Source organism: Grammomys surdaster, unplaced genomic scaffold (assembly GCF_004785775.1).
Source record: "Grammomys surdaster isolate TR1022 unplaced genomic scaffold, NIH_TR_1.0 130, whole genome shotgun sequence".
Classification (NCBI taxonomy): domain Eukaryota; kingdom Metazoa; phylum Chordata; class Mammalia; order Rodentia; family Muridae; genus Grammomys; species Grammomys surdaster.
In genome coordinates, this window is record NW_021604588.1 from 6,165,927 (window position 1) to 6,191,410 (window position 25,484).

At 37.9% G+C, this 25,484-nt stretch overlaps 1 protein-coding gene across 4 annotated transcripts in view; it reads right to left on the minus strand.

Moving 5' to 3' along the window:
- The window catches only part of Rabgap1l (RAB GTPase activating protein 1 like), a 567,726-nt gene that overhangs the window by 503,993 nt on the left and 38,249 nt on the right, over positions 1 to 25,484 (minus strand). For all 4 annotated transcript variants that reach the window (XM_028758413.1, XM_028758415.1, XM_028758421.1 and 1 more), the window contains 4 exons: positions 15,449 to 15,628; positions 13,510 to 13,702; positions 7,437 to 7,647; positions 5,397 to 5,571 (listed from right to left, as the gene is read on the minus strand). In XM_028758413.1, the coding sequence (XP_028614246.1) occupies positions 5,397 to 5,571; positions 7,437 to 7,647; positions 13,510 to 13,702; positions 15,449 to 15,586 (717 nt within the window). In that variant the 5' untranslated portion in view covers positions 15,587 to 15,628. The remainder of the gene's footprint in view (positions 1 to 5,396; positions 5,572 to 7,436; positions 7,648 to 13,509; positions 13,703 to 15,448; positions 15,629 to 25,484) is intronic.

The window sequence follows — 25,484 nt, forward strand, 5'->3', positions numbered from 1 at the left end:
GGGGAGGGGGAAAGAAAAAAGAAAAGAACAGAACTAGGGAAAAAAGAAAAGAGAAAAAGAAAAGAAAAAATTACTATCCAGTTGGACATGGTGGTTCAAACTAATAAATCCTAGCACTCAGGAGACTATAGGTACATGCACACCTTCATACATACGTAAACACTTACAAGTGCACATGCCATAAACATACACACATACACACACAAATGAGGGGTGAGGAGAAATTTGTTGAAGGATATTTTTGTTCACATTATGAATTCCAAGATTGTGTTTCTAGTTGTGGTGTGGCTCAGCCCTTAGCACACAACTTTAATCCCTTTGGCTGGAATACAGACACAGCCTTAGCACACACCTTTAATCCCAGACAATGAAGGGAAAGTTAGTTTGTAGAAGGAAGCACCCTGTTTAAAAGTGATGTCTAATTGAGCGGCAGACAAAGTGAATCATAGAAAGATTTGCCAGAATAGGATATGCCCAACTCTCACGGAAAGAGAGAGGAAAAGGAAGATAGTTAAGAGAGCAGTGCAGGTAGAAAGAAGAAGGAAGGAGGCAGATTTTACCAGAAGAGCTGTACATGCACAAGTTGTAGAGAGTGACCAAACTAGACACAGGTGAAGACAGAACAAGCCAGAAAATTAAGAAGCCAGAAGATCAGAATAGATTGCCAGAGTTAGTTTGAGGTCAAACAGAGCGATTCAGAGAAATGAAGAGAAGCCAGTTTAAATCAATAAGGTAGGAAAGGAGTTTGAGCCAGAACAGCTGAGTTGGACTAGCCACCCTGAGTTCAGCAAGACCTAAGAAGGGGTGAGCTTATTCAGCAGTAAGTCTCGGAGGCTGAAAAGATTGGGCCTAGATTAGATTGTACAAAGACTAGAAGCTTCCAGGATGAGGCCTAGGTTAACAGAGCAAAGCAGTAAGCCTAGGAGACAATTGAAATAGGAGAATAAAAGTTACTTTTACAGATCTTAGCATAACCTAAGTTCCTTAAAGTATTATTTTAAAGCTTTGTATGCCACATCCACAAAGACACAAGAAATATGGGTACCTCCTTATCTTTCTTTACTACTTTGTCTACAATACCTTATATCATTCTCCCTGAACAAAGATTACAGAAATTAAGATACATCTGGTTGGACCATCCAACTATTTTGCAATCTATTACAAGGATCCAGTTCAAAGAGTTACAGAAGTCTGCCCAGGGCAAAAAGCCAAATGTATCCTGTTATCACACTGTCCGAGAGAGTCATCACCCTGGCTGGTTTGGCTTCCCCTCTCCCACTGTTGGTATCTGCTGCTTGAAGAGATCGATTCACGATGAAGTAAGAGCATCATGGGCCATCTGGTAGTAGCCACACTGTTACTGCTTGAGAAAACATCTTCTTGCCTTTAGTAGAAAAACCTTCCAATACCATCAGGGACTCTAAAAGGAAAAGGGGGTGGGGGAGAATTAATGGCATTGATACATAACATACATAAATGATAAGAATGTCTGTCCTTTAGTCCCTAAGCTACTTGTGCCCACCAAGAAGGCATCCCTTTACCACAAAACAGGAAACTCCGGGGAAACAAAATAATCAGATGACTAGTAAATGAAACTAAAATATTTCAGATTAATTCAAATTATAGTATATTTTTGGATGAGTTGAGGAAGATACTGACAGATGTTGAAAAGACTACATAGTAGTATGTTTGAGCAAACCACAAACATAACTGAAATGTAAGCTATGAAGTTAATAGATCCACTTACAAAATACAATGAAAAACAAAAGCTTAAATTTATTTTTTACAATTTTTTAATTTGATCTTTTATTGCATTATGTATCAGTGTGTCTGTCTGCCTGTCTGTCTCTCTCCCCCTGAGAGTGTGTGTGTGTGTGTGTGTGTGTGTGTGTGTGTGTTGCACAAATGGGTAGAGGGCAGATACCTTTTAGGTCCACTTTGTAGGTGCCAAGGATCAAATTGAAGTTGTTAGCTTACCAGCAGACACCATTATCCACTGAGCCATCTCACTGGCCTCTACTTTTTATAATATTTAAACAAGTTGTTGCTAAAAATATATTAGTTTTTCTGAGCTAAAAAACTCAATTTGAAGCCAATCTCTATTGTCAATTTTCTTTGTGTTGGGTCAAATAAAAGGTAAGCACATAAACTATCATCTAAACCAGAACATTTTTTAAAAATAAATGTAAGATTATTAATAATATAAGGCAACAGGCACAAGTTAAGGTTGTTCCAGGTAAACAGAAATATAACATCAGTTGCCAACATAAATCCTATCCATACCATGGGATGTTATGAGGATCAATCAAATAGATGTTTCATATAATGTCTAACATAAGCTCTCAATATATACTGGGTTACTCAACATTTAGAAATGTTCCCTCTTAATAAGGTTTAATGGCCATGGCCGTGTACCTCCTTTTTCAAACAATATATTCTGACCAACAATGACTGACAATAAAACATTCTAAAAAAATGTGTTTTAAAAAAATTTATACATGGAAATCACTTTCCCCTAACCCACAATACATTGTCTAGAAATATCATAAATAGTAATATCTCCAAAATTATGTCAAGAATTTTCCATTTCTCCCCCTTTGGTTGCCCACTGTTAAAAGCTCTTAAACAATAAACAAATCCTTCATTCATAAAAAAAATGCTATAATCCCAAAGGAAAGTTGCATACCATCAGTTACAGAAATGCTTGCAGCAAGGTTCCCTTTCCGTTTCCTCTTAGAGCAGCACATCCATCTCACAACAGCGGGTTCTTCAATTCTTCAGAGTTCTCCTTACTGTTCAGCTCCAGTGATCCGGTAACCATACAGGTATATTAAGTGACAGCTGTCAACATGAAATGCCAGGACTCTACCAATTTGTTTCCCCACATCTGCAGTGGAGTATATAAGGACCAGAAATAGCCCTACATTCACAAAAACCCATGTACTACTTCAATACGCTTCCATTCATGACTACCACATGCCAGGCACACTAACAGCACACTTGGACCCATTCACTCTTGCCAATCACAGCTTTTCAGAAAGAAGTCAGTATACAGCTCAGACTGACACGCTGGCTTTATCTGAAAAGCTAATACTAACAACTTGAAGGCTGTATAAGGCATGAATTCTGGCAGAGAATTTCTATAGTTACAGTACAAAATATGTGTTGTCACACATGTTCATTTCAGACCAAAGCAAAGTAACTGCCACAGCATAAGAAATAGCATGCTAATCATACTTGATATTAAACTCACGAAGATCTACATTTCAATGAAAGATCTCATGCTGTGGTCATAAAAACATCTATAATTAAAATTATGTGTTCATCCTGCATGGTAAATAAAGACAAGAATGGTGCTGCTTTCAGCATTTTCTATTGACAATTTAAATTTCCAAAGCAAACATACCTGAAAACTTGCCTACACAAACCTACTTTTCTTTTTTCATTTGTTTTTTGTTTGGATGGTTGATTTGGGGGCTTCTGTTTTTTGTGTGTTGTGTTGTATTGTGTTGTGTTTTAAGACAGGGTTTCTCTGTGTAGCCCTGACTATCCTGGAACTAGCTCTGTAGACCAGGCTGGCCTCAAACTCAAAGATCCATCTGCCTCTGCCTCCTGAGTACAAACTCCCTTTCAAAAGCCTTTGAAATGGCTTCAAGTACTAAAGTAATATAATTTGAGGTGGGGGGGTGTGGGGACAAGTCAATAAACTCAGAAAAGAGTGTATTTGCAAGCATTTGATTCTGAACTATTACTCCACTGAAAGAATAAACCCCTGGTTAATAATAATTTCTAAGAATATACTGACATCTTCAAAAGACTCCAAGTTCCCTAACTCTGTGTGAGCATTTGTATTTTAAACTGGCCAACTCAAGAATGAACCAAAGCTTAAAGTGATAAAAAGTATCATCAGTGAAATCAACAGACCTAAGAAACACTGTGTGTATAATACACAAGTAACAGCATTATACAACTATTAAGCCCAGCAGAGAATCAGGGAGTGTAAGAGGCATCTTTAAAAACCAAGTGAACTGATTTGGAATTTTGATGGGGATTGCATTGAATCTGTAAATTGCTTTTGGCAAGATGGCCATTTTTACTATATTTATCCTGCCACGAGCATGGGAGATCTTTCCATCTTCTGAGATCTTCTTCGATTTTGTTCTTCAGAGACTTGGAAGTTCTTGTCATACAGATCTTTCACTTGCTTGGTTAGATTCACACCAAGGTATTTTATATAATTTATGACTATTGTGAAGGGGGTCATTTCCCTAATTTATTTCTCAGCCGGTTTATCCTTTGAGTAGAGGAAGGCTACTGATTGTTTGAGTTGATTTTATAACCAGCCACTTTGCTGAAGTTGTTTATCAGGTTTAGGAGTTCTCTGTTGAAGTTTTAGGGTCATTTAAGTATACTATCATATCATCTGCAAATAGTGACTTCTTCCTTTCCTATTTGTATCCCTGTGACTTCCTTTTGTTGTCTAATTGCTCTGGCTAGGACTTCCAGTACTATACTGAGTAGGTAGGGTGAGAGTGGGCAGCCTGATATAGCTGTGTCCTTAGAGGTCTGCAAGAGTCTGACATATTCAGAGGCAGATGCTCACAGCTAACCATTGAACTGATCAAGGGGTTCCCAAAGGAGGAGTTAGAGAGAAGACTGAAGGAACTGAAAGGGTTTGTGGCCCCATGAGGAGAGCAACAATATCAACCAACCAGAACTCCCAGAGTCTACACCACCAGCCTGGGAGAACATAGGGAGGGACCCATGACTCTAGCTGTATATGTAGGGTAGGATGGCTTTGTCAGGCATAGGTAGGAGAGGAGATCCTTGGTCTCATGAAGGCTGGATGCCGAGTGTGGGGGAATTCAAGGATGGGGGGGGTAGGTGGGGACACATCCTCATAGAAGCAGGAGGAGGGGGGATGGGATAGGGGGTTCCTGGGTGGGGTGGGGGAGGGAGAGATGGGGTAAGAGGATAACATCTGAAATGTAAATAAAATATCCACTGAAAAAAATTAAAATTAAAAAAAAAAGAAAAATCCACCAAAGGGAAAAAAAAACACCACGTGAACTACTGAACTTGAGTAAAATAATAACAAGCACAAAAATAATCATCATTTCTAAACATAAACAAATAGTACAGTAACCACAGGGTAGAAGGACAATTTACCAAACAGTATTTTCTATTACACCTATCGTACCTACAATATCATGTTCATTCACAATATATCAGACTTAGTTAGCATTCTATATTCAATCCATGCTATTGCAAATATTAACATGGTCTCTACAGTTTCCAAGTTTACATAATATCTTCCTATGACAGGGAAATTAAGAGTTCAAAAATATTACCCTAATTCAACCCTGTAAAAAATTGCTACATTGTATTATACTTACTGCCTCTTTAATTTCACAGGAGAAAACGTGTATCTGAAATTCTTCTGAACCATGAGAACTCTCTGTAAATGCAAAGCAATTGCTCTCTGTTGTCCCATCATGCCCACGTGCACAGAACAGCACCTTATAAATTGGAAAAGATGCTATCTCCACATTGCTTGACTGGTCTATGATTCTGCAGCAATAAAAAAAAAGTGACACAAAATATCAATTATCAAAGAACAAATGCCAAGATATGGTGACATAATATAACAGGTAATGATCTTAAAATACAAAACAGTTGTTGATACAAATAAATTATCTTCATGTTATGGAAAATCTTACATATATATACACACACACATATATATTACATATACTACATACACAAAATCATCCTACTTTAACAATTTCTTCATTCTTGTATTTCCTAGGACCCAACTAATATACTGCTCAAAGTCAACTATATATAACTATATACCATATATACATATATATATATATATATATATTTCTCATTCCAACAATTTTGATCTTGTGTAAAAAGCAATATCAGTATGGGGCACTGGAGGGAGACATCAAAGTGAGATTAAGATTGTTGAGAAAAATAGGTTTCAGCTGAAGAGAGGACAGGCTAGACAAGGATAAGAAGGACAGGTGAAAATGACCTAAACTCAACATATACCTATATATATCCATCAAATTGTCAAAGAATTTCTTTCTTGATTTTGTTTGGTTAGTCTGTTTGCTTTTTGAGATAAGATCTCTCTATTACATAATAATTGCTGCCCTAAAACTCATTTTGTAGACTAGGTTGTCCTTAAACTCAGAGATACAAACTGCCTCTGCCTGAGATGTGAGCTACCACCACACCCTACACCTGGTAAAGAATTTTTTTTAAGAAGCATTTTCAGATCTCTGGAAATAAAGACATGTGACTGGAAAAAGAGAGAGAGAATGAACAGCACTGATCATTCCTAAAAAGTCCATGTATTTCTCATTCCTTTCTTATTCTGTGTGTGTTTGTGTGTATTTGTTATACGAGGGTTTGTATTTGTAGATGTGTGTGTGTGTGCAGGTGTAAATGCACACTCATGTACATGTACATGGAGAGGTTAGAGGTCAATCTCAGTTGTCAATCCTTAAGAACATTCTATCTTGTTTTCTTTATTGTTTTGATTTTCCCACCTGGAGTAGCAGCCAGCAAGCCCCATCAATCCTGTCTAATTCTGTCCCTCAGCACTGGGGTCACAGGCATGTAGACACACTGCAATTTTTTTTTCTAGTGGTAGTGACCCAAACTCGGGTCCTATTCTGTACAATAGGAGTTCTTGATCACCATGTTGTTTGAGACAGAATGTCTCACTGGGACATGTGGCTGGGACTGTGGCGAACAGCAACCCCAGGGATCTACCTGTCTTTGGTTCTCATTTTGAAGGTTTGGGAGACAAAGGAAAGTGCTAGCTTTACAAGTTAGAGGATCAGAGTAAGAGCTCTAGAACCCACAGAAAAGAAGAACATCTGGGTGTGGTAGCCTGTGCTTGTGATGCCTGCGCTGGGGAGGCCAACAGGTAACCTCTGGAGCTCGCACAGGCAGGCCAGCCAGCCAGCCCAGCAAACGTGGCAAATCCCAAGCCAGGAAGGAACTCTGACACAAAAAATCTTTAATTTAAATTTTTAAAAGGTAGACAGCACCTAAAGAACTCCACCAGTGGATGTCCTCTACCTCCAAACATCTACATGTCCCCACATACATTCCACACAAATCATATATTAACACGATGTTTTCCTAAGACACTAAAGACATTTTATCAAAACTTCCTAAATTTGCACTGCTATTAGTCAGTACTTTGTGCTTAACTAACCATCCTAATAGCTTTGAAAATACCTTCTACAATCAAGAACAAGTTCTAAGCCTAAACGTAACTTTTAATTTGTACTATAAATCTAGAGATTGTAAGTGAACTCATAGTTGAGACCTACATCTAATTTATAAACAACATACCGACCACCACTCAGAATAGTTAATCACACATTAAGAAAAAGAAAATTAAGACTTACCTCACAGATCCTTCTGGAATGTTGGGTACATACAGAGTAATAGCAAAGGGGTATTGACTGGAAGCTCTCATGGTGGCCATGGCCCGTAAAGCCTCCACTTCACTACGTGGGGAAGAAACCTTCATACATCCTAAGTATGTCAACTTGTTAAAGAGAACACTGTCTTCTTCAGGAAATCTGCTTGGAGAAGATGGTCTGAGTGTGGAAATTTCTAGAAAAAAAGAAAGAAATTCCATAAACATGAAGGTCATTTATTCGTTTTCTCTATTGCTGGCTCACTAGCTTGTGTGAACTATTAAGTATTCTAATGAAATTGTTTTTCCTTCAATTTTTATGATTGTTTCACTCAATTTTACCACTCTATATAATGAACAATTTGGGGGAGTACATACATAATTCAATTCACAACAATACTTAAACAGTTCATTATTGTTAGAGAATATCTTAAAATTTATTTTTTAAAACTATAAATCATTTACATCATTAACTATATTTAATATAGGTAAATATCAAGATTTAAATTATTTTAGTATTATTATTACATGCATACATGTTGCTCAGTCAGCTGAGTAAGAAATATGAAGCAACAAACAAGGTCTGGGAGTAAAACCATGCACTGATGACTAGCAAGCGTTATACATGGGGAAGCTTACTGACATTTATGTCACTGGGTTTCTAAAAATGAGGAGGGGATTTTTTTATAATATAAATTAATTAATTAATGGAGAAAATAAATATAAATATTCTTTAAATCTGTGTAATGAAAGATTCATAACTATAGATTATAAACATAAAACAATAGTAGATAAAATAAGCCGGGCAGTGGTGGCGCACGCCTTTAATCCCAGCACTTGGGAGGCAGAGGCAGGCGGATTTCTGAGTTCGAGGCCAGCCTGGTCTACAGAGTGAGTTCCAGGACAGCCAGGGCTACACAGAGAAACCCTGTCTCGAAAAACCAAAAAAAAAAAAGTAGAAAAAAATTAGACCTAAAAATCATAGACAATAAAGTTAGTAAGCAAATATTATAAATATGAATAAGGATTTTAATTTTTTAACAAAATAAGTAGAAAAAGAAAACAAATAACTAAAAAATTCTAAATCTGAGTAAAATAGGATCTAAAAATAAAATATCCTCTGGAAGGTTATTGAACAGTATTTTTTTTTTTACAAAAAAAAATCATTACAGAAAATTCCTTCAATTTAAGGGAAATGAAGTAAGAGGAACTGAAAGCTCCCAAGAAAGGCTCTGCTCAGGCTCAAGACAATATGCAAATGTCCAACACTTTGTTAAATAAGTTCCAAGGATACAAGAGAATTTAATGTGGGGAAGAAAGAGGGTTATAACTGCCAAGGGAAAAATAAATGGTTGAAAATTTCCCAAACTTGGTTAAATATATGAATGTCCATATTCAAGAATCTCAATGGTTCTTTAAAAAATACAAACTCAAAAAAAAAAAAAAATAACTACACCCAGGAATCAAACCCACTGACCTAATTGTACAGGCTTATCATCCCAGCTATTTTAGAAGGAAAAAGCAAGAGGATTACAAGTTCAAGGCCTCCCTGGGCTACAGAGAAAGTCAAACTCAGTATGACCAACCAGGAGAGTTACAGTCTCAAAATAACAAAGGAAAGAAAGCTGAGCACACAGATGGTGTTGCCTAGCATCACACAGATCGGTGTTGCCTAGCATCACGCAAAGCTCTAAACTCAATTCCCAGCTACTGCAAGAGAAAATGGAGGCAAGGGAGTAGACTACAGAAATTCTCTCCTGAAACTGTAGAGGGGCTGAAGAAATGGCTCAGAGGTTAAAAGAGTGTTTGCTGCTCTTCCAAAGGACCTGAATTTTGGTTCCAGCAACCATGGTGGGTGACCCACAGCTACCTGTAACCTCAGTTCTAGGGAATCCAATTCCCTCTGCTGGTTCTGGGCAGCACCTGCACACACTTGTGTGGATTCACAAACATAAACACACTGAGAAACAAGCATAAGTGGAATAAAAATAAACTTTAAAAAAAAAAAAAGAGAGAGCCGGGCAGTGGTGGCACATGCCTTTAATCCTAGCACTTGGGAGGCAGAGGCAGGCAAATTTCTGAGTTTGAGGCCAGCCTGGTCTACAGAATGAGTTCCAGGACAGCCAGGACTACACTGAGAAACCCTGTCTCAAAAAACCAAAATAAATAAATAAATAAATAAATAATAAAAAGAGAAACTATAGAAATGAAAAGGCAATGAACATTTTTCACGAGCTCAAAGACCAACGAACCAAAACTATCCACCAGCAATTAAAGTAAAACAAAGCCATTTCCTTATAAAGAAAACTGAAAACTCAAAATCAACTCTGAAAGAGGGCTATCACAAGCATGTCAACCTGAAGAAAAATAATATCATAAAGCAATCTAGAGTATAAAAAGTGAACAAAAACAGAAACAAAAAATACGGTAAAATTCTGCCAGGTCATGATGGTGTACACCTTTAACCCCAACACTCAGGAGGCACAGGCAGGAGAATCATTGAGTTTGAGGCCAGTCTACTCTACAGAGCAAATTCCAGGACAGTCAGGGCTACACAGAGAAACCCTATCTCAAAAAACTAAAAAATAAACAAACAAAAGCATTTTCCTTTACAAATTTTTTAAAATACATATATTACACTGTCTGTTGAGTTTTTCAATGTATGTATGTGTAATACATAATCAACATAATAAAAAAGGAACTGAAAGGAACTTGGTATGGTGGCAGTGCTTCCAAATTGGCCTGAAGTGGTTAAAAGACAATGATCTCTAAATAGATATACATTCAATACTACATAAATGGTCAAGTAATTCCATTAGGTTCTCTTTTATTGAACCACAATTCTTATGACTTCATTCTTGATTATATTACAAAATAATTCTTTTCCTTCCTAGTTTGACTTTTCCTAGCTGACCACAAGGAAGGAAGATATTCTGTGATATTTTCTTCTTAAATGTTTGCTTGCTTGCTTTCTTTCTTTCTTTCTTTCTTTCTTTCTTTCTTTCTTTCCTTCTTTCTCAAGAATTCAAGAACTCAAGGTATCATTCATGTTATGCAAGTGTTCTTCTCTCTCAAATCCATATTTTCACTTGCAAATACTGAATCTCTAAGAGAAACTTGATTGTATGAAGAATCAGGGGTCTCATTTTAGTTCATTCCACTATGAGCAACAATTGCCCTGATGCCATCTACTCAATGCCCATATTCCTCCACAGAACTGAAGCTAGTTCTGTCATTTTCTTTCTCTCTTAATCATCCATTTCTTTTTCCAGTCATGTTGCATGGGATAGATTTTTAGAATATCATGGTGCCACATCAATAGATACCACCTTCCTAGATGTTCTTGATTAGACACACATAAAATATAAGAATACAATATAAAATTTTGATAGGGATCATTTCTCTTGTTAAATACATTTCCTTCTATTCAGAGCTTGACAAGTGTTCTTATGTTCCTCTCTAACTCTCTCCCCTTCTCTCTTCTCACTTTATTTCCTCCTTCTCTCTCTGTCTCTCTCTCTCTGTCTCTGCATGTGTGTGTGAGTGTGTGTGTAAGTGTATGTGTGTCTATCTGTGTGTACACATATATGACAGACCTTGACTATTTCAGTATGTATCCAAATGATGGAATTTCTCTTAATTGTATCACATGGTAACTCACTATTATACATTTTAATGTTGAATAATCTGTAACACGTCTTTTAGCTACTTTATGGGTTCCTATTTCTACCACCCTTCTCCATCCTTATTCCTTCTAACCCATCAACACTAGGTAGAAGAGAAAGAAGACTAGAGGGGGAAGGGGGCCTCTATATCACTACGCTATTTCCTGCTAATTGGGGCCGCCAACCACCTTGGAGCAATATTGATCTTAGTCATTAGGAAATCTCTAACCAGCAACCTTCAAACAGCAACAGCAGCAACCAGAAAGCAGCAATAGCAACAGCAACAGAACAGCACCAGCAACAGTAATAGGAGGAGTAGCAGCTGCCACACCCCTCTCGGGGCTCATGGATTTATACCAGAGTCCCCAGAATTCCAAATGTAAACATCCCTGCCAGAGCATTAGGCAAATCACAGTCTGCTGCTGTGGACAATCTGAAGCAGCCCTGTATCCCACACCTGGGATTAAAACAAAAACATATTTTCATAACACTCCAATGTTTTTAAGGAAACCAAAATTCTGACTACAATCATCCTTGCCACATTATGATTACATTCCCTACACATATTTAATCATACCCTGCTATTTAATACTTTGCTCAATATCCAAATTTATCTTAAGCCAATATTGAAAATTGAATATTAAAGCCCTAATCCAGTCCAGATAACCCAATCTCATTAGGGTGATTTATTGAGAAGTCTGAATATAGAACAAACCTACACTGATAAATCAATTCATGTCATTCCCCTCATCAGCTGGTCATAGTAAAATACTAAAAACTTCTGCTCAATCAGTAAACGAAAAATTTCTGTCTCTAGAAATGAGCACATGATCACCCACCCTCACCTATCATTTACTGCTGGCAGTCACTTTGTGACCATAAGGCAAGCTAGTTGCAGAGAACAATGCTATGGAGAAAACCAGAACCAAGACCAAATTACTTCACAATGGTTTAGGACACCTGAGGCAGAAGTCCATTTGAACCCTGTTCTTTTGCTTTGGTGGCTATACTTGATTAATAACTTGACTGCATCTAGAATCAATTTAAAGTCACACTGTTGACACTCATGGGTGATTTTCTTAATAAGATTATTTAAGGCAGAAGACTCATCCTAAATCTAGATGGCACCTTCTGGTAACCACACAAATAGAAGGACATAGAAGGAAACTTCTTTTTGCCTGCTTGTCCACACTCTTGCTGGCAAGTTCATCTATCCTGTTGCTGCAGCATTTCTTCACCAGTATTAGAACCAACTTCTTCAGAATGCCAATGAAGACTAAAGACCAACAATTCTCCAGTAACTGTCTAGGACTCCAGCTCCAGATTAGAACTACTGAGGCATACAGCCTCATGTACTATAAGATTTTCAGCCTTTCTAGCATGAAACAACCATTGTTGAACTGCTTGAATTGCATCCTATAAGAACGTAATAAATTCCCCTTTAATATAAAGAATATTAAATAATTGCATTTATTTAATAAAATATTAAATGTAAATAAATATAAAGATAATTAAATAAATATTAAATGTAATCAATATCCATTCTGACAGGTATGTTCTTTAAAAACACCTAATACATACTAAAAATCATCTTTATTCACAAAGAGATTATCAGAGTATAACTTACCCTCATATGTTTTTGTAAGATACACTGAAGGAACTGATATGCTATTTTGGTTGGAATTTTTTACAATTATAATTTAAAATAAGGAGAGATAAACTGTGCAAAAAGGCACATGATATAAAAAGAATTTTTAACTTGTTCAACAACTAAGGATCTATATTATGTGCAAAATATCAAAGGTACTATGATCGCTCAAACAGAGTTCTTATTCTCGGTAGATATATAGGCAAAACCATAGAAAAACCTCCAACCACAACTGAAAGCATGAGGGCCCTGATCTAAATTAAACAAAACTAAGGATAAGCATAGACTTTGGGGCTTGGGGGGGGGGGGGAGGCGCACATGGAAAGTGTTGCAAAGCTGGCCTAAAATTTGTCATTCTTCTGCTTCAGCCTCCTGAGTGCTCTTTAAGGCCCATCTGGATGACATTATCTCAAAAAAAGGAAAAAGTTAAATACTGGGCTAGAGGAGCGGCTCATCAGTTAACAGCACTTGCTATACAGTTCTGAGGACTGGAGCTCAGATCCCAGCACCCACATGCCAACTTGACATTGTACAAACACTGTCTAGCTCCAAGGGTTCCAACACTCTATGACCTTTGTGGGCACACAGGCATATGGAATATGCGTACAATGACACAGGTAAACATATACACACAAATCTTTTTTTTCCAAGGTTAAAGACAATGTTAAACCAAAATTTTTCTTTCACCTTAAATGTTGCTATATTAGTCTATTCTCCTTATCATCTTTAAGTATCCAATAAATTACCTGTATTAGATGGATCCAAAATTAACTGGAGAGGTGGGTTACTTGTTTGGCTGGCTGGAACATCTCCAAAGGAATAGTCTGAAATCTCACTGGATCCTTGGCAATCAACAGATACACTGCTTTGTCCTTTCTCGGAATCTCTCAAAATCTCTTCCATGGCTTTTTCCAACTGTTCATCACCATTGGAAGGTATCTAAAGGCAGAGGAAGATAATTCTTTTTCAATTTCTTAATTATGAGGCTTAATTTATTAAAAATATTTCATTTTGAAAAATTAAAATCTAAATATTCGGGCTGAAGAGATGGCTCAGTGGTTAAGAGCACTGACTGCTCTTCCAGAGGTCCTGAATTCAATTCCCAGCAACCACATGGTGGCTCACAACCACAGCAATGGGATCTGATGCCCTCTTCTGGTGTGTCTGAGGACAGTGATGGTGTACTGACATACATAAAATAAATGAAATCTTTTTTAAAAGTCTAAATATTCAAATATACAGTCAGTAAATACTGAGGATTTTCCCTGTAATCTGAATTTCACATACCCATAACACATTGAAATCCTGAATGATAAAATCTACTAAATTGATTTCACAAAAGGATTCTCCATAAAAACACTGCAGGTGCTCTCAAACTACATCTGATGCAAGACCAGTGAGATGGCTCAGTGAGTAAAAGCACTCACTGCCAAACTAAACTACCTGAGTTCAAATCTCAAGATCCATTATGGTCAAAGGAGAGAACAACCCAGAAAACTGTCCATGGGCCTACACACAATATAGTCAGTCAGTCTCTCTCTCTCTCTCTCTCTCTCTCTCTCTCTCTCTCTCTCTCTCTCCCCGCTCTCTCTCCTTCCCTCCCTCCCTCCCCCCCCTCTCTCTCTCACACACACACACACACACACAGACACACACAATCAGACCATTTGAATTGTATGTGTTTTGAGAGGAAAATGGCTAAGTTCAAATATGGCACATTGTAAATAGCACTTAAACAATAGTGTTTCTTAGTATCTATACACATATTTTCAATTTCTTTATAAACCCATTAGCTCCCAGACTATTACTAATTTTCTTAGAAGTTATATTTTTTTCTAAAACTTAAATGGGCACAAACCTAAGTAAATAAATGGTATCTTAAACACAATAATGCTAATAAAATTGTAAAAATAAGGCACTGAGACAATTTGAATAAAATTATGTAATAGACATAATACAAGCACTTAATAATCTCTTTTACAGTGTATTTCTGACTCACTGATATATTTTGATGTCATAATTAATATTAAGAATAACCATAAAAAATAGCACTTTATTATTAATACCAATTCCCATGCACACATAACAGGGCTTGCTTGCTTTCTATTCTTTGACTTAGAAAAAGCAACCCAAAATTTAGGAGAAAAATAAAAATCTAAATGAAATCAACTGCAAAAAAATAAGGTATACACTTTTAAATTAATTAGTCAACTGTTAAACCATCTACCAGACTCTTAGCATATGATCTAAAGCAAAAAATACATAACAGAAAAATCTTTCAATTAAAACCCAGAAGTAAAAGAAACAAAAACAGTCAGATACATTTATGTAAGAATTAATCAATCAGTAAGCTTAATTCACATATTACTTTTTCTCTATTTCCCATCTATTTTTTCCTCCAAGAATTTCTTACCAGAAAGTAAATAACCAAAAGATAATTGAGAAAAAAAAAACTTTTTAAAAAAAATCAAGCCAAATAATTAGCCTCTGGATGAAAAAAAAATTAAATATTTTTATTATTATCAAGGTCATCAGAAAGAATCAACCAAACATTTATTCTTATTATCCAGGTCAGTACTTTAAGAAATCCTTCAGAGCTCATCCTAAGATGAGCTCAAAATAGTTGAAAGGGGGAAAAAAATGAATGAAAAACAGTGCCATATTAGAGAAAAAAAGAAGCAATACCTTCAGCCGTGGTTTCCCATCATCCTTTATACAAGTGTCGTCTGTGTGCTGAGGAACCAAAACAAACTCTTCACTGTTCAGTGTGGCCACAGAATCAGATGACCCACTAACCTTCTGGAAGGAAGCTCTGACCTCCATTTCAGTCCTGCAAACCTCTCTGCCCACATCCACCTGGCACAACTAAAGAGTAACAAAAGAAAAAGTAGAACCTGATTAAAAACAAACTAAAAATAAACTAAGAAAGCTTTTTAAATGGTTCATATGAAAAAGAATCTCAGCAAGCAAATTATCTCCAAATTTGGGAGGCCGTCTTCTTGGACTAGGTCACATGGTGGAAGTGCTCTCTCTCTGCTCTTAACTTTCAGACTAAAAGAATACTGTTAACTGAAAAACACAATCCAGCTGTACCTCAACCAAACAAATTTACCTCAGTTTAACTTTCTATTTTATTAAGAAATCCTAGAGGTTTTGTTTATTTCAATATAGAGAGGAAGAAAGGTAAAGTAAAACTAGAAACAAATTCACACACACACACCAGAGAAAGAGGTGGTAGGGAAATCCCTGTAGTCTCAGCTCCCAGTTTTGAGACAGGAAAAATCTTTAAGCCCAAGAGTTTAACAAGGCAAAAAAAAGAAACACGTAGTAAAAACCTGTACAATAAAATGTAGATATTCAATTACTTTATTATCTACAAAGCATTTCAAGAAACTATCTCCTAAAGACAAAGTACTATATTTTTAAATATTTGGAGGTTAATGAAGTTGAAAAAATAATATAAAATTTAATACTCTAAGACATGTGTCTTTCTTCTCTGGAGATATTAATATTTTACAACTCTCAAAAGGTAAGATTTCATACATTTATATTCATGTACCAAGTTAGGTCTCAATAATCATATTAAATGAAATTCCATTTTCTCGATAGATTTATAGTCTCACAGAATCTCAAATTTCTAGAAGTTCACAAATTTATTCACACAACTAATTTTGACTGAAGATATTATATTCTACATAACAGACAGCAGACCTAGTCCTGGGCTATATGCCTGAAGAATGCTGGACAGGTAGGGATTGTTCCAAAGCTTAAATGCTAGTGAGAAAGAAAAATAAAAGCAGAGAGACAGAGGGGGATAGAGAGGAAGTTGGGGACAGTGAGTGAGGAGAAGAGGGAGAGAGCGAGATCGTTCGGAATCTAAAAGTTTCAAGAGTACAGCAAATGACAGAGAAATGGTGCAGCATGTAGGGTAACTTCAAGTAACGTGGCAGAAAAGAACTCTTAGAGGAAAATGCATGAGTGAAACCTAAATGAAAAAAAAAGAATCTTAAATCAAATAGTGTACACTGTGAATAAACAGGCTGGCCTGAAGAAGGCAGGACCCTGAAATCCATGGACAGTTCAGAAACAAAGATAAAGTCCCCAGAAATGTTCTCTCAAAGACATCACTTTTCACTGCAGATTAAACATGGCTGCAATGTTCCCCTTTGCCATTAGGTGGCACTAAAACCATTAATCTTGGCAAAAAAAGAAAAATCCAAGATCAAATTGCACATTTAAAAGTTACTTTTCAGATAAAAAAGAAATAATTTCAGGCAGGAATATAAATCTTAGGCTAGAACAAAGAAGTAGGCTTCAGGCATGAAATGACTCAGGCTAGGACAGGGAAGGCTCAGATATTTTGGTCAGCCTGATAAGCCCTTAGAAATAGTAATCAAGGAGTGATCACGGACTTTGTTTATTGCCTTGCTTGTTCCTTGACTATTTGCATCTATTGCATTGCTAGACCCTCAACCTAGAACTGATCTTAATACTTGCATGTAATTAAAATGGTATAAAAGCAAAAAGGAGGAGGAGGGATGGGATAGGGGGTTTATGGGAGAGGGGAATGGGGAAAGGGAATAACATCTGAAATATAAATAAATAAAATATCCAATAAAAAATTACTTTTCAATGCTAAAAATAAAAGCTCCCAGGAATATCCAAACAACAGAGGATTGCACTCCTTAGGTATCTGCCATTGAGTGTTGTTATATAAATCACTTCGTAAGACCATCTATCCTCCAGGGTTTTTTTCTAAGCACTTTATATGATGTGTCTATGAAACTCCAGTGTGAGTTACCAAGTCATGACTTCTTCTCTTTTAAGCTGCACTTTGCATCCTTACTTGTCAAAGCATCATGCAATCCAAGAATCTTTCTGTGGTCAATCCTTGTCAATCCTAAATGTTGAAGTTCTTTCCCTTGCACACTTATTGTAGGTATCATCTCACTGTGCTGAATGAAAAACGTTCATGTTTCTCTATGTTCACAGTCTCCCAAATTTCTATCCCAACACTAATGTTCTCTCTAATTTCCTGACTTGGAATCCAAATCCCTCCTTGTCATTTCCAAAGAAAAGCTTATCGGTATCTTATCAGTCAAATGTGACCAAACAGAATTTCTAATGAGCCCTCCATACCTGTTTCTCATCCACAGTTTTCTTTTTAGTAACTAAGACTCTTCTACTAACTTAGTCAAACCAAAAGCTAGATGTCACCCTTGTTTCCCCTCCACTGCTTCACGGTTCACATCAGCAGGTTATGGTCAGCCCCCTCCAAAACAAACCCGACCTCTATTTCAGAGGAAATACTTCCAGCAGAAGAAACTGCTGGAAGAGCATACAGAAAAATCAGATTCAATTTAAAACTTGAGACCAAACTAATGTCTGCTGTAATGCATATGGACCCCAGCCTGCTCTAATGCATATGGACCCCAGCCTGCTCTAATGCATATGGGCCCAGCCTGCTCTAATGCATATGGGCCCAGCCTGCTCTAATGCATATGGAACCCAGCCTACACGACACGCCATACTTGGCTCTGTACATTCACACTCTCATTGGAGTGCCTTAAACCAAATTCTTTCCCATGTTACAGTCGGCTCTCAGGATTACTATATCTTCTATATAGTATTCATTTTCATTCATGCATCTCACACATATTACATGAGTCTCTACTATGCACCAGGTGCTATACTCATTAGTAAAACCACTGTTGTCTCTGTCTTCCTAAAGCTAACATACTCATTTAAGATATTGGCAATTTAGAAATAACTCAAGATCATACACTGTACTATGAAAGGTGATGAGTATATGAAAATGCCAGAAGAAAAATGCCTTTGTATGCTAACTAGAAATTAATTTTTTAATTTAGATTTATTTATTTTATATATATAAGTACACTGTAGTTGTCTTCAGACACAACAGAAGAGGGCATCAGATCCCATTACAGATGGTTGTGAGCCACCATGTGGTTGATGGGAATTGAACTCACGACCTCCGAAAGAGCAGTCAGTGTGCTCTCAATCACTGAGCCATCTCTTCAGCCCCACAAATTAATTAATTTTAAAAATAGATTTTTGCATTGCTATTTCAATGGCTTCGTGTTTTTCATGCAGTTGTGTATTGAAGTCTCTAAATCTGTGAAAATAAACATTCTCCCTATATGTGTTTTACCACATTTTAAGCAGTAACTACTAAATTAGTCATGAATCTATGACATAAGTGGGTGATAGTCTGTTTTTATCATTTACTACCATAACATACAAATAAACCTATTAAAAAGTTATAACGTATCAAAACATAGGCATACAAACATTAACAGACCATACACAGTACCATTACAAGAGAAATATATTAAAAAAAAATGTATAAAATGAAGTGTAGCACATGCCATAAGCCTAAACAACTTTGCAACAGCCCTCTATTGATATCATAATGAATGCTGTGAGTGTGACCTAATCATCTTCATGTGAGCAGTTTGTCTCTGCAAGAAACTGCACTTGCTGCAAGAAGTGATCTCCCGACTTCTGTGCCTAGTGGCAGACCAGACACTACCTCAATGTCACCAAAAGAAAGAGAAGACCCATAAGAGGAAAAAGCACTCTGTTCCGGATAGAAGAGAGTGTCAGAAATTCACCAAGGCAATGACAGAACACCTGCAAAGTCCAGGAAAAGCAGACAGGCACCCACACAGAAAGAAGCCAAGATGAACACAGCTCCCAGGAAGGAAGATAGAAAACACCACCTCACCTTCCCTTTCTTGTTCCCCACTCCCCCACGCCCGGGTATTTCCCCTTTTCTTTCTTTCATTTTTAATAGCAGTTTTGCTTCCTTATAGTTTTTTAAAACATTTTATTTACATAGTTATTATTATTGGGCTACCTTTTTGCCTTTCGTTCCCCAACCTGCCATGTTTATATTTCTCTCAACTACACAATCAGTAATTGCTACTGTTGCTTTTCCAAAACCAAACCTCTTTTCATTTTTACTCCCCTTCTTAAATTTATCTAATTTGCTTCTAAACATTCTCATATTTAGAAAGTCTTCATTTCTTTTCATTTTTGTGTTTTCTTGCTCTTTTCTCTTCTGCTCTAAACATCTTTCTTCTTTCCTTGTCTCCTAATTCTATTTTTTTTTTTTGGTTTTTTGTTTTGTTTCGTTTTGTTGTGTTTTTATTGTATATTTTATTTACATTTCAGATGTTATCCCCTTTCCCCATTTCCCCCACCCACTCAGGAACCCTCTATCCCATCCCCCCTCTTCCTGCTTCTATGAGGATGTGGCCTACCCACCCACCCACTCCCAATCCCTACCCTCGAATTCCCCCACACTGGGGCATCCAGCCTTCACAGGACCAAGGACTTCCTCTCCCACCTATGCCCAACAAGGCCATCCTCCCCTACATATACAGCTGGAGCCATGGGTCCCTTCCTATGTGCTCCCAGGTTGGTGGTTTAGACCCTGGGAGCTCTGGTTGGTTGGTATTGTTGCTCTCCCCATGGGGCCGCAAACCCTTTCAGCTCCTACAGTCTTCACTCTAACTCCTCCATTGGGAACCCCTTGATCAGTTCAATGGTTAGCTGTGAGCATCTGCCTCTGAGTATGTCAGACTCTTGCAGACCTCTAAGGAGACAGCTATATCAGGCTCCTCTCAGCATGCACTTCCTGACATCCACCTCAGCATCTACCTTTGGTGACTGCACATGGGATGGATACTCAGGTGGAACAGTCTCCAGAACTTTCTCTACTTAATGAAACAAAATAAAATTCTGCAATGACCAAAAACCTAGACATATTACCTCCCAGACTGAGTCAGTGAAAAGGTTTCCTGTCTTACATTCTGCCTTAACACCCTAAAAAAACAGTCTTCACTCATATTATCACTTGAAAATAAAAATAAAAATCTTCAAATAATCTACCACAGAAAAAGAAAACCCTCCTTCTAGAACTAGTGAGCCAAGTATAAAAAGACTGCAGAATTCAAAGCTCACATACAAAAGCAAGTTTCTTCCCTACACACAATTAGAATATAAAATTCGTAAGACAACACTAGAGTCAAGGAGACGGCGCAGGCAATAAAGTACTTGTCCCCCAAGCACAGAATCCAAATTTGATTTCCACAACCCAGAAAAAGGGTCAGAAAGCATTCCACACATTTGTACCTCCAACACTGTAGAGGCCAGGAAAGGGAGGTCCCTGTAGCTCACAGGGCCAGGCAGTCTAGACAAATCAATGAGCTCCAGGTTCAGTGAGAACCTGTCTCAAAAAATTAGATGGAAACAAAGCATGGTGGTGTGTACCCTTTATTTCCAGTACTTGGGAGACAGAGGCAGGCAGAACTCTCTGCTCAAGGCCAGCCTGGTCTATGGAATGAGCTCCAGGACAGCCAAGGCTCTAAAGAGAAACATTGTTTTGAAAAACAAATATAGCCGGGCGGTGGTGGTGGTGGCGCACACCTTTAATCCCAGCACTTGGGAGGCAGAGGCAGGCAGATTTCTGTGTTCGTGGCCAGCCTGTTCTACAGAGTGAGTTCCAGGACAGCCAGGGCTACACAGAGAAACCCTGACTCGAAAAACCAAAAAAAAGAAAAACAAATATAAAATATAAAAATTTTGTCAAAAGTTATTGAGGAAGATGCACAACTCTGATCTCTGGCCTCCAAATACACAAACACATGCACACTCATACACACACACACACACACACACACACAGGGGGGGGACGGGACAGAGAGAGAGAGAGACAGAGACAGAGAGAAATAAAGAGAAAGTGTACAACACTGCTTTCTAAAAATAATACAGGTATAATATGACAAAATATACAGGATCTATATATGGAAACTTAAAAACACTAAGGAAAAATTTTTAATTATTACATTATTTATGTTGTGTACACATGTACGTATGTTTGTGTGTACATGCATGCTACTATGTACATGTAGAAATCAGAGAACAACTTGTAGAAGTTGGCTCTCTCCACCACTAGTGTCCAGAGATCAAACTCATGTTGTCAGGCTTGGCAGTAAGCACCTTTACCTGCTGAGCCATCTTACAGACCTAGAAAGATATTTTCAAAGATCTAAATAATTTATGAATACTCACTGAGCACTTAACTATAAGACAGACTACTAGCCAGGCAGTGGTGGCGCACGCCTTTAATCCCAGCACTTGGGAGGCAGAGGCAGATGGATTTCTGAGTTCGAGGCCAGCCTGGTCTACAAAGTGAGTTCCAGGACAGCCAAGGATACACAAAACTCTGTCTCAAAAATAATAACAACAATAATAATAATAATATCAAGTTAGTTCTTGACCTACATTCCAATAAACCATCTCAAATATAATTTACTGAATACTATTACACAGCAGTTTGTTAAATCAAAATATTAATTGTCTCTTTATTTACAGCAATCTATTTTAGAGAAAGACCATTTAGAAAATTATTAGATGTCTTTTAAATATGGAGCTCACAGTTTTGTAAACTCAAGATGGATATATCCAATTTCAACGTGCATATCCAAGAAAGCAGCACATAAAAAAATCAAATCTGTTTCGAAAGGAATTTTATAATGTTATAACACAAGAATCAGAATAAAAAGTCTGCCAAAGGGTTTTCATGTCTCTCTAGGTTCTTGTGTCTTTTATGTTTTTAAAAATACAAGGTACTATAATCTAAACATAAACATTTTTATTTTCTAGGCATCTTAAAGGTACACAAAAATAAAGTCCTTCAAGCAATCTGTTGTGTGGGTGTGTATGACTATATACATGAATGCGTGTGTGTCCATGAGTGTTTCCCTCCCATTCTCTGCTGTTCTAATCTTAAAGGAACTCAATGATTATTTTGACTACACTGACTAGTGTAAAGGTACACCAATCACACTCCATTCCCCATATACCAATAGTAACTCTACCAATTCTATTAGGTCAAACAGCTTTCAATTTTTAGCTTAATTCAATACTATTTTCACTAAATGATCAATGATTCTCAAATCCACACCTCACATGGATGTTTAGAACCAAAATTTTCACATATATACTATAAACAGTATAACGACATTCAACAAAGTTTAACCAAGAGCTGGTTTCCCCCCCCCCCCCAAATAACTGAGCACTTTCAAAAGCATGAAATTGTAAAGCACAGTCTAATTTCTTTCTGTGCCAAATGTGGTTAACATTCTTGCATTGTTAAATTGTGAACTGCACCTATTCATATTTAAGTGTCTCTTGAACCAAAATAGAAACAGAAAAACCTAAGTGGGAGTCAGAATCACATAAACGGGGAGGACTATTAGGCATAAGAACTAGAATGACTACAAAGCACCCCTTATACTTGTGGAAGATGAAATGATCTTCATTTATAAACAAGTGATATAAATAATGAGACATTTGCCAACCAAAATACTTCTGTGTTTTGAAGACTGACTCGGCACCTCTCCCCCAAAGACAATTCTATCCACTCAGTATTTTAGAAGTGCTCAAGCAAGAGCTGAACCAATGCAAGTATGTCTCTGATCCTAACAGGGGACCCAAAGATCTTGGTTAATTCATATTACTCAAGTAGATATCTTTTTTAATGTTTCCAGTAATAGCCAACCCTTTCTACCCAAAGATAAGCCTTCACTGGAATCAAACTACATGATTTTTATTTTTTTAAAAAACTGTATGGTTTCATTAAAAAAAGAAAAAATGAGTGTTGTAATATGTAATACCTAGTATCAGCACTCAGAAGGCAAGAGTCCACATTTGCAGGATTTGTCAATGAGCCACCCCTGAGGATACAAGCGTAGAAGAGTTGGCCCTACCACTCATCTCCTATGTGGTGTCATGGACAAGGGAGAAATACCCTTCCCCCAACCCCGGCCCCTCACTACCTACAGCAGATGGAGACCTGGCCCTGGGGTCATGACAGCAGGAGAGCTGCCCTGCCCCTCAACAGCTGGGGTACTCAGTAGACTGAACCCTGCATCTCACCAGAACAGCACAGTAGAGCTGATCCTTATGGCTGGGGTGTGGGTGAGTAGGCCCAGAGTGTGTGAGAGTATGCAAATGGGTGCCCTTCTCCACCCTCTCCCTTTTCCACCTATGGCAAGCAGAAGAGCTGGCCCTGGGGTCATGAGAACAGGAGAACTGTCCACGCCCCTCACCTGCTGCACAACTTTAGAAAGCAGGCTCTACACCTCTCCAGGACAGTACAGCAGAACTAGCCCTAGATGTGGGGGCTGCAGGTGAGCCAGCTCCAAAAGTGTGACCACAGGAGAGCCTCTTGACTCTTGACTGCAGACATTTTTATTTTCTAGGCATCTTAAAGGTACATACAAAGAAAGTGCTACAGGCAATCTGGTGTATAGGTGTGTGTATGATTATATACACGAATGTGTGTGTGTGTGTGTGTGTGTGTGTGTGTGTGTGTCCCTCCCTCATTCCCTACCATCTATGGCAGGTAGAAGAACTGGCCCCAGGTCATGAGAATGAGAGAAATAGCCATGTCCTCACCAACTGCAACACTCCAGGAGAGCAGGCCCTGCACCTCATCTGGGCAGCAAGGTAGAGCTGAACCTGGCTTCAGGGGTTACTAGTGAGCTGGCCCCAAGGGCATGAGAGCAAGAGAGCTGGTAGGTTAACCTGCTCAGATACCTCTCAGGTCCAGAGATTCAGGACTTTCAATTAGCCCACCCCAACATCTACCCCATTAATGAACTGCACGAGTGGATGATGGAACTGGTCCTACAAATCCAAAACTATGGGATCTCCATGACACAGGGCAACAACAGGATATCTAAGAGGGAAGTCCCAGTCAGGGTCCAGTATTGATAGAGTAGCAGAAGCCAGAGGCCTGGCCATAACAGACCAAGGGTCATTGCAATGAACATTTGCAAGCAAGGAAATGTGGACAAAAGGGTATACTATGGGACACTATAACACACTACAGCTTCTACACGAGATATTTTTAGTGTGTGGGGGACGTGGTGCAAGGGTGACGGTCAGATACAAGGAGAGGAGAGATGAGTGGGATTGGAATGCATGATGTGAAATTCACAAAGAACCAATAAAAATTAATAAATAAATAAATAAACAAATAAATAGTATGAGGGTTGACGAAGTTGCTCAGTTATTAAGTGCTTATCTCAGAAGCCTGAGGACCTAAGTGTTCACAGAAGACCATGTAAAAACTCCCAAGTATGATGATTTGCACTTACAATCCCAATGCTAGGGAGATAGGCATATTCCTGAAACTCACTGGCCAACCAATCTGTCAATAAAAAGCCATGTATCAAAGTAGGTGGGCCATGTTCCTGAGGGTGACACACAAGGTAGTACACTGAACTATACACACACACACACACACACAGACAAAGGAAAAGCTCTTGATGGTTCCCTACTTCACCCAGAACAAATGCCAAATATACTTAAAGTATTTGACCGTCTTGGCATCATACAAAGTATCTATCCTCATTACTGCCCCCACAGCACTGGCCTTACTTCTGTAGCCCATCATCTACAATTCTCCCCTTGTTCCCTCAATTCCAGCTATAATGATCTCCTTCTTAGCCTGAAACAAAGCTGACAGACTTGTTCTGTCTCCTCACAAGAAACCTTCTCTCATATATCTGCTTGGCTACCATTAGCCTTCCACTAATTTGTTTGCTCAAATATCATCCTCTTGAGAGATCTGCCCTGATCTCCTCATCTAACACTGTTTCCCATAAGCATCTGATTCTAATCC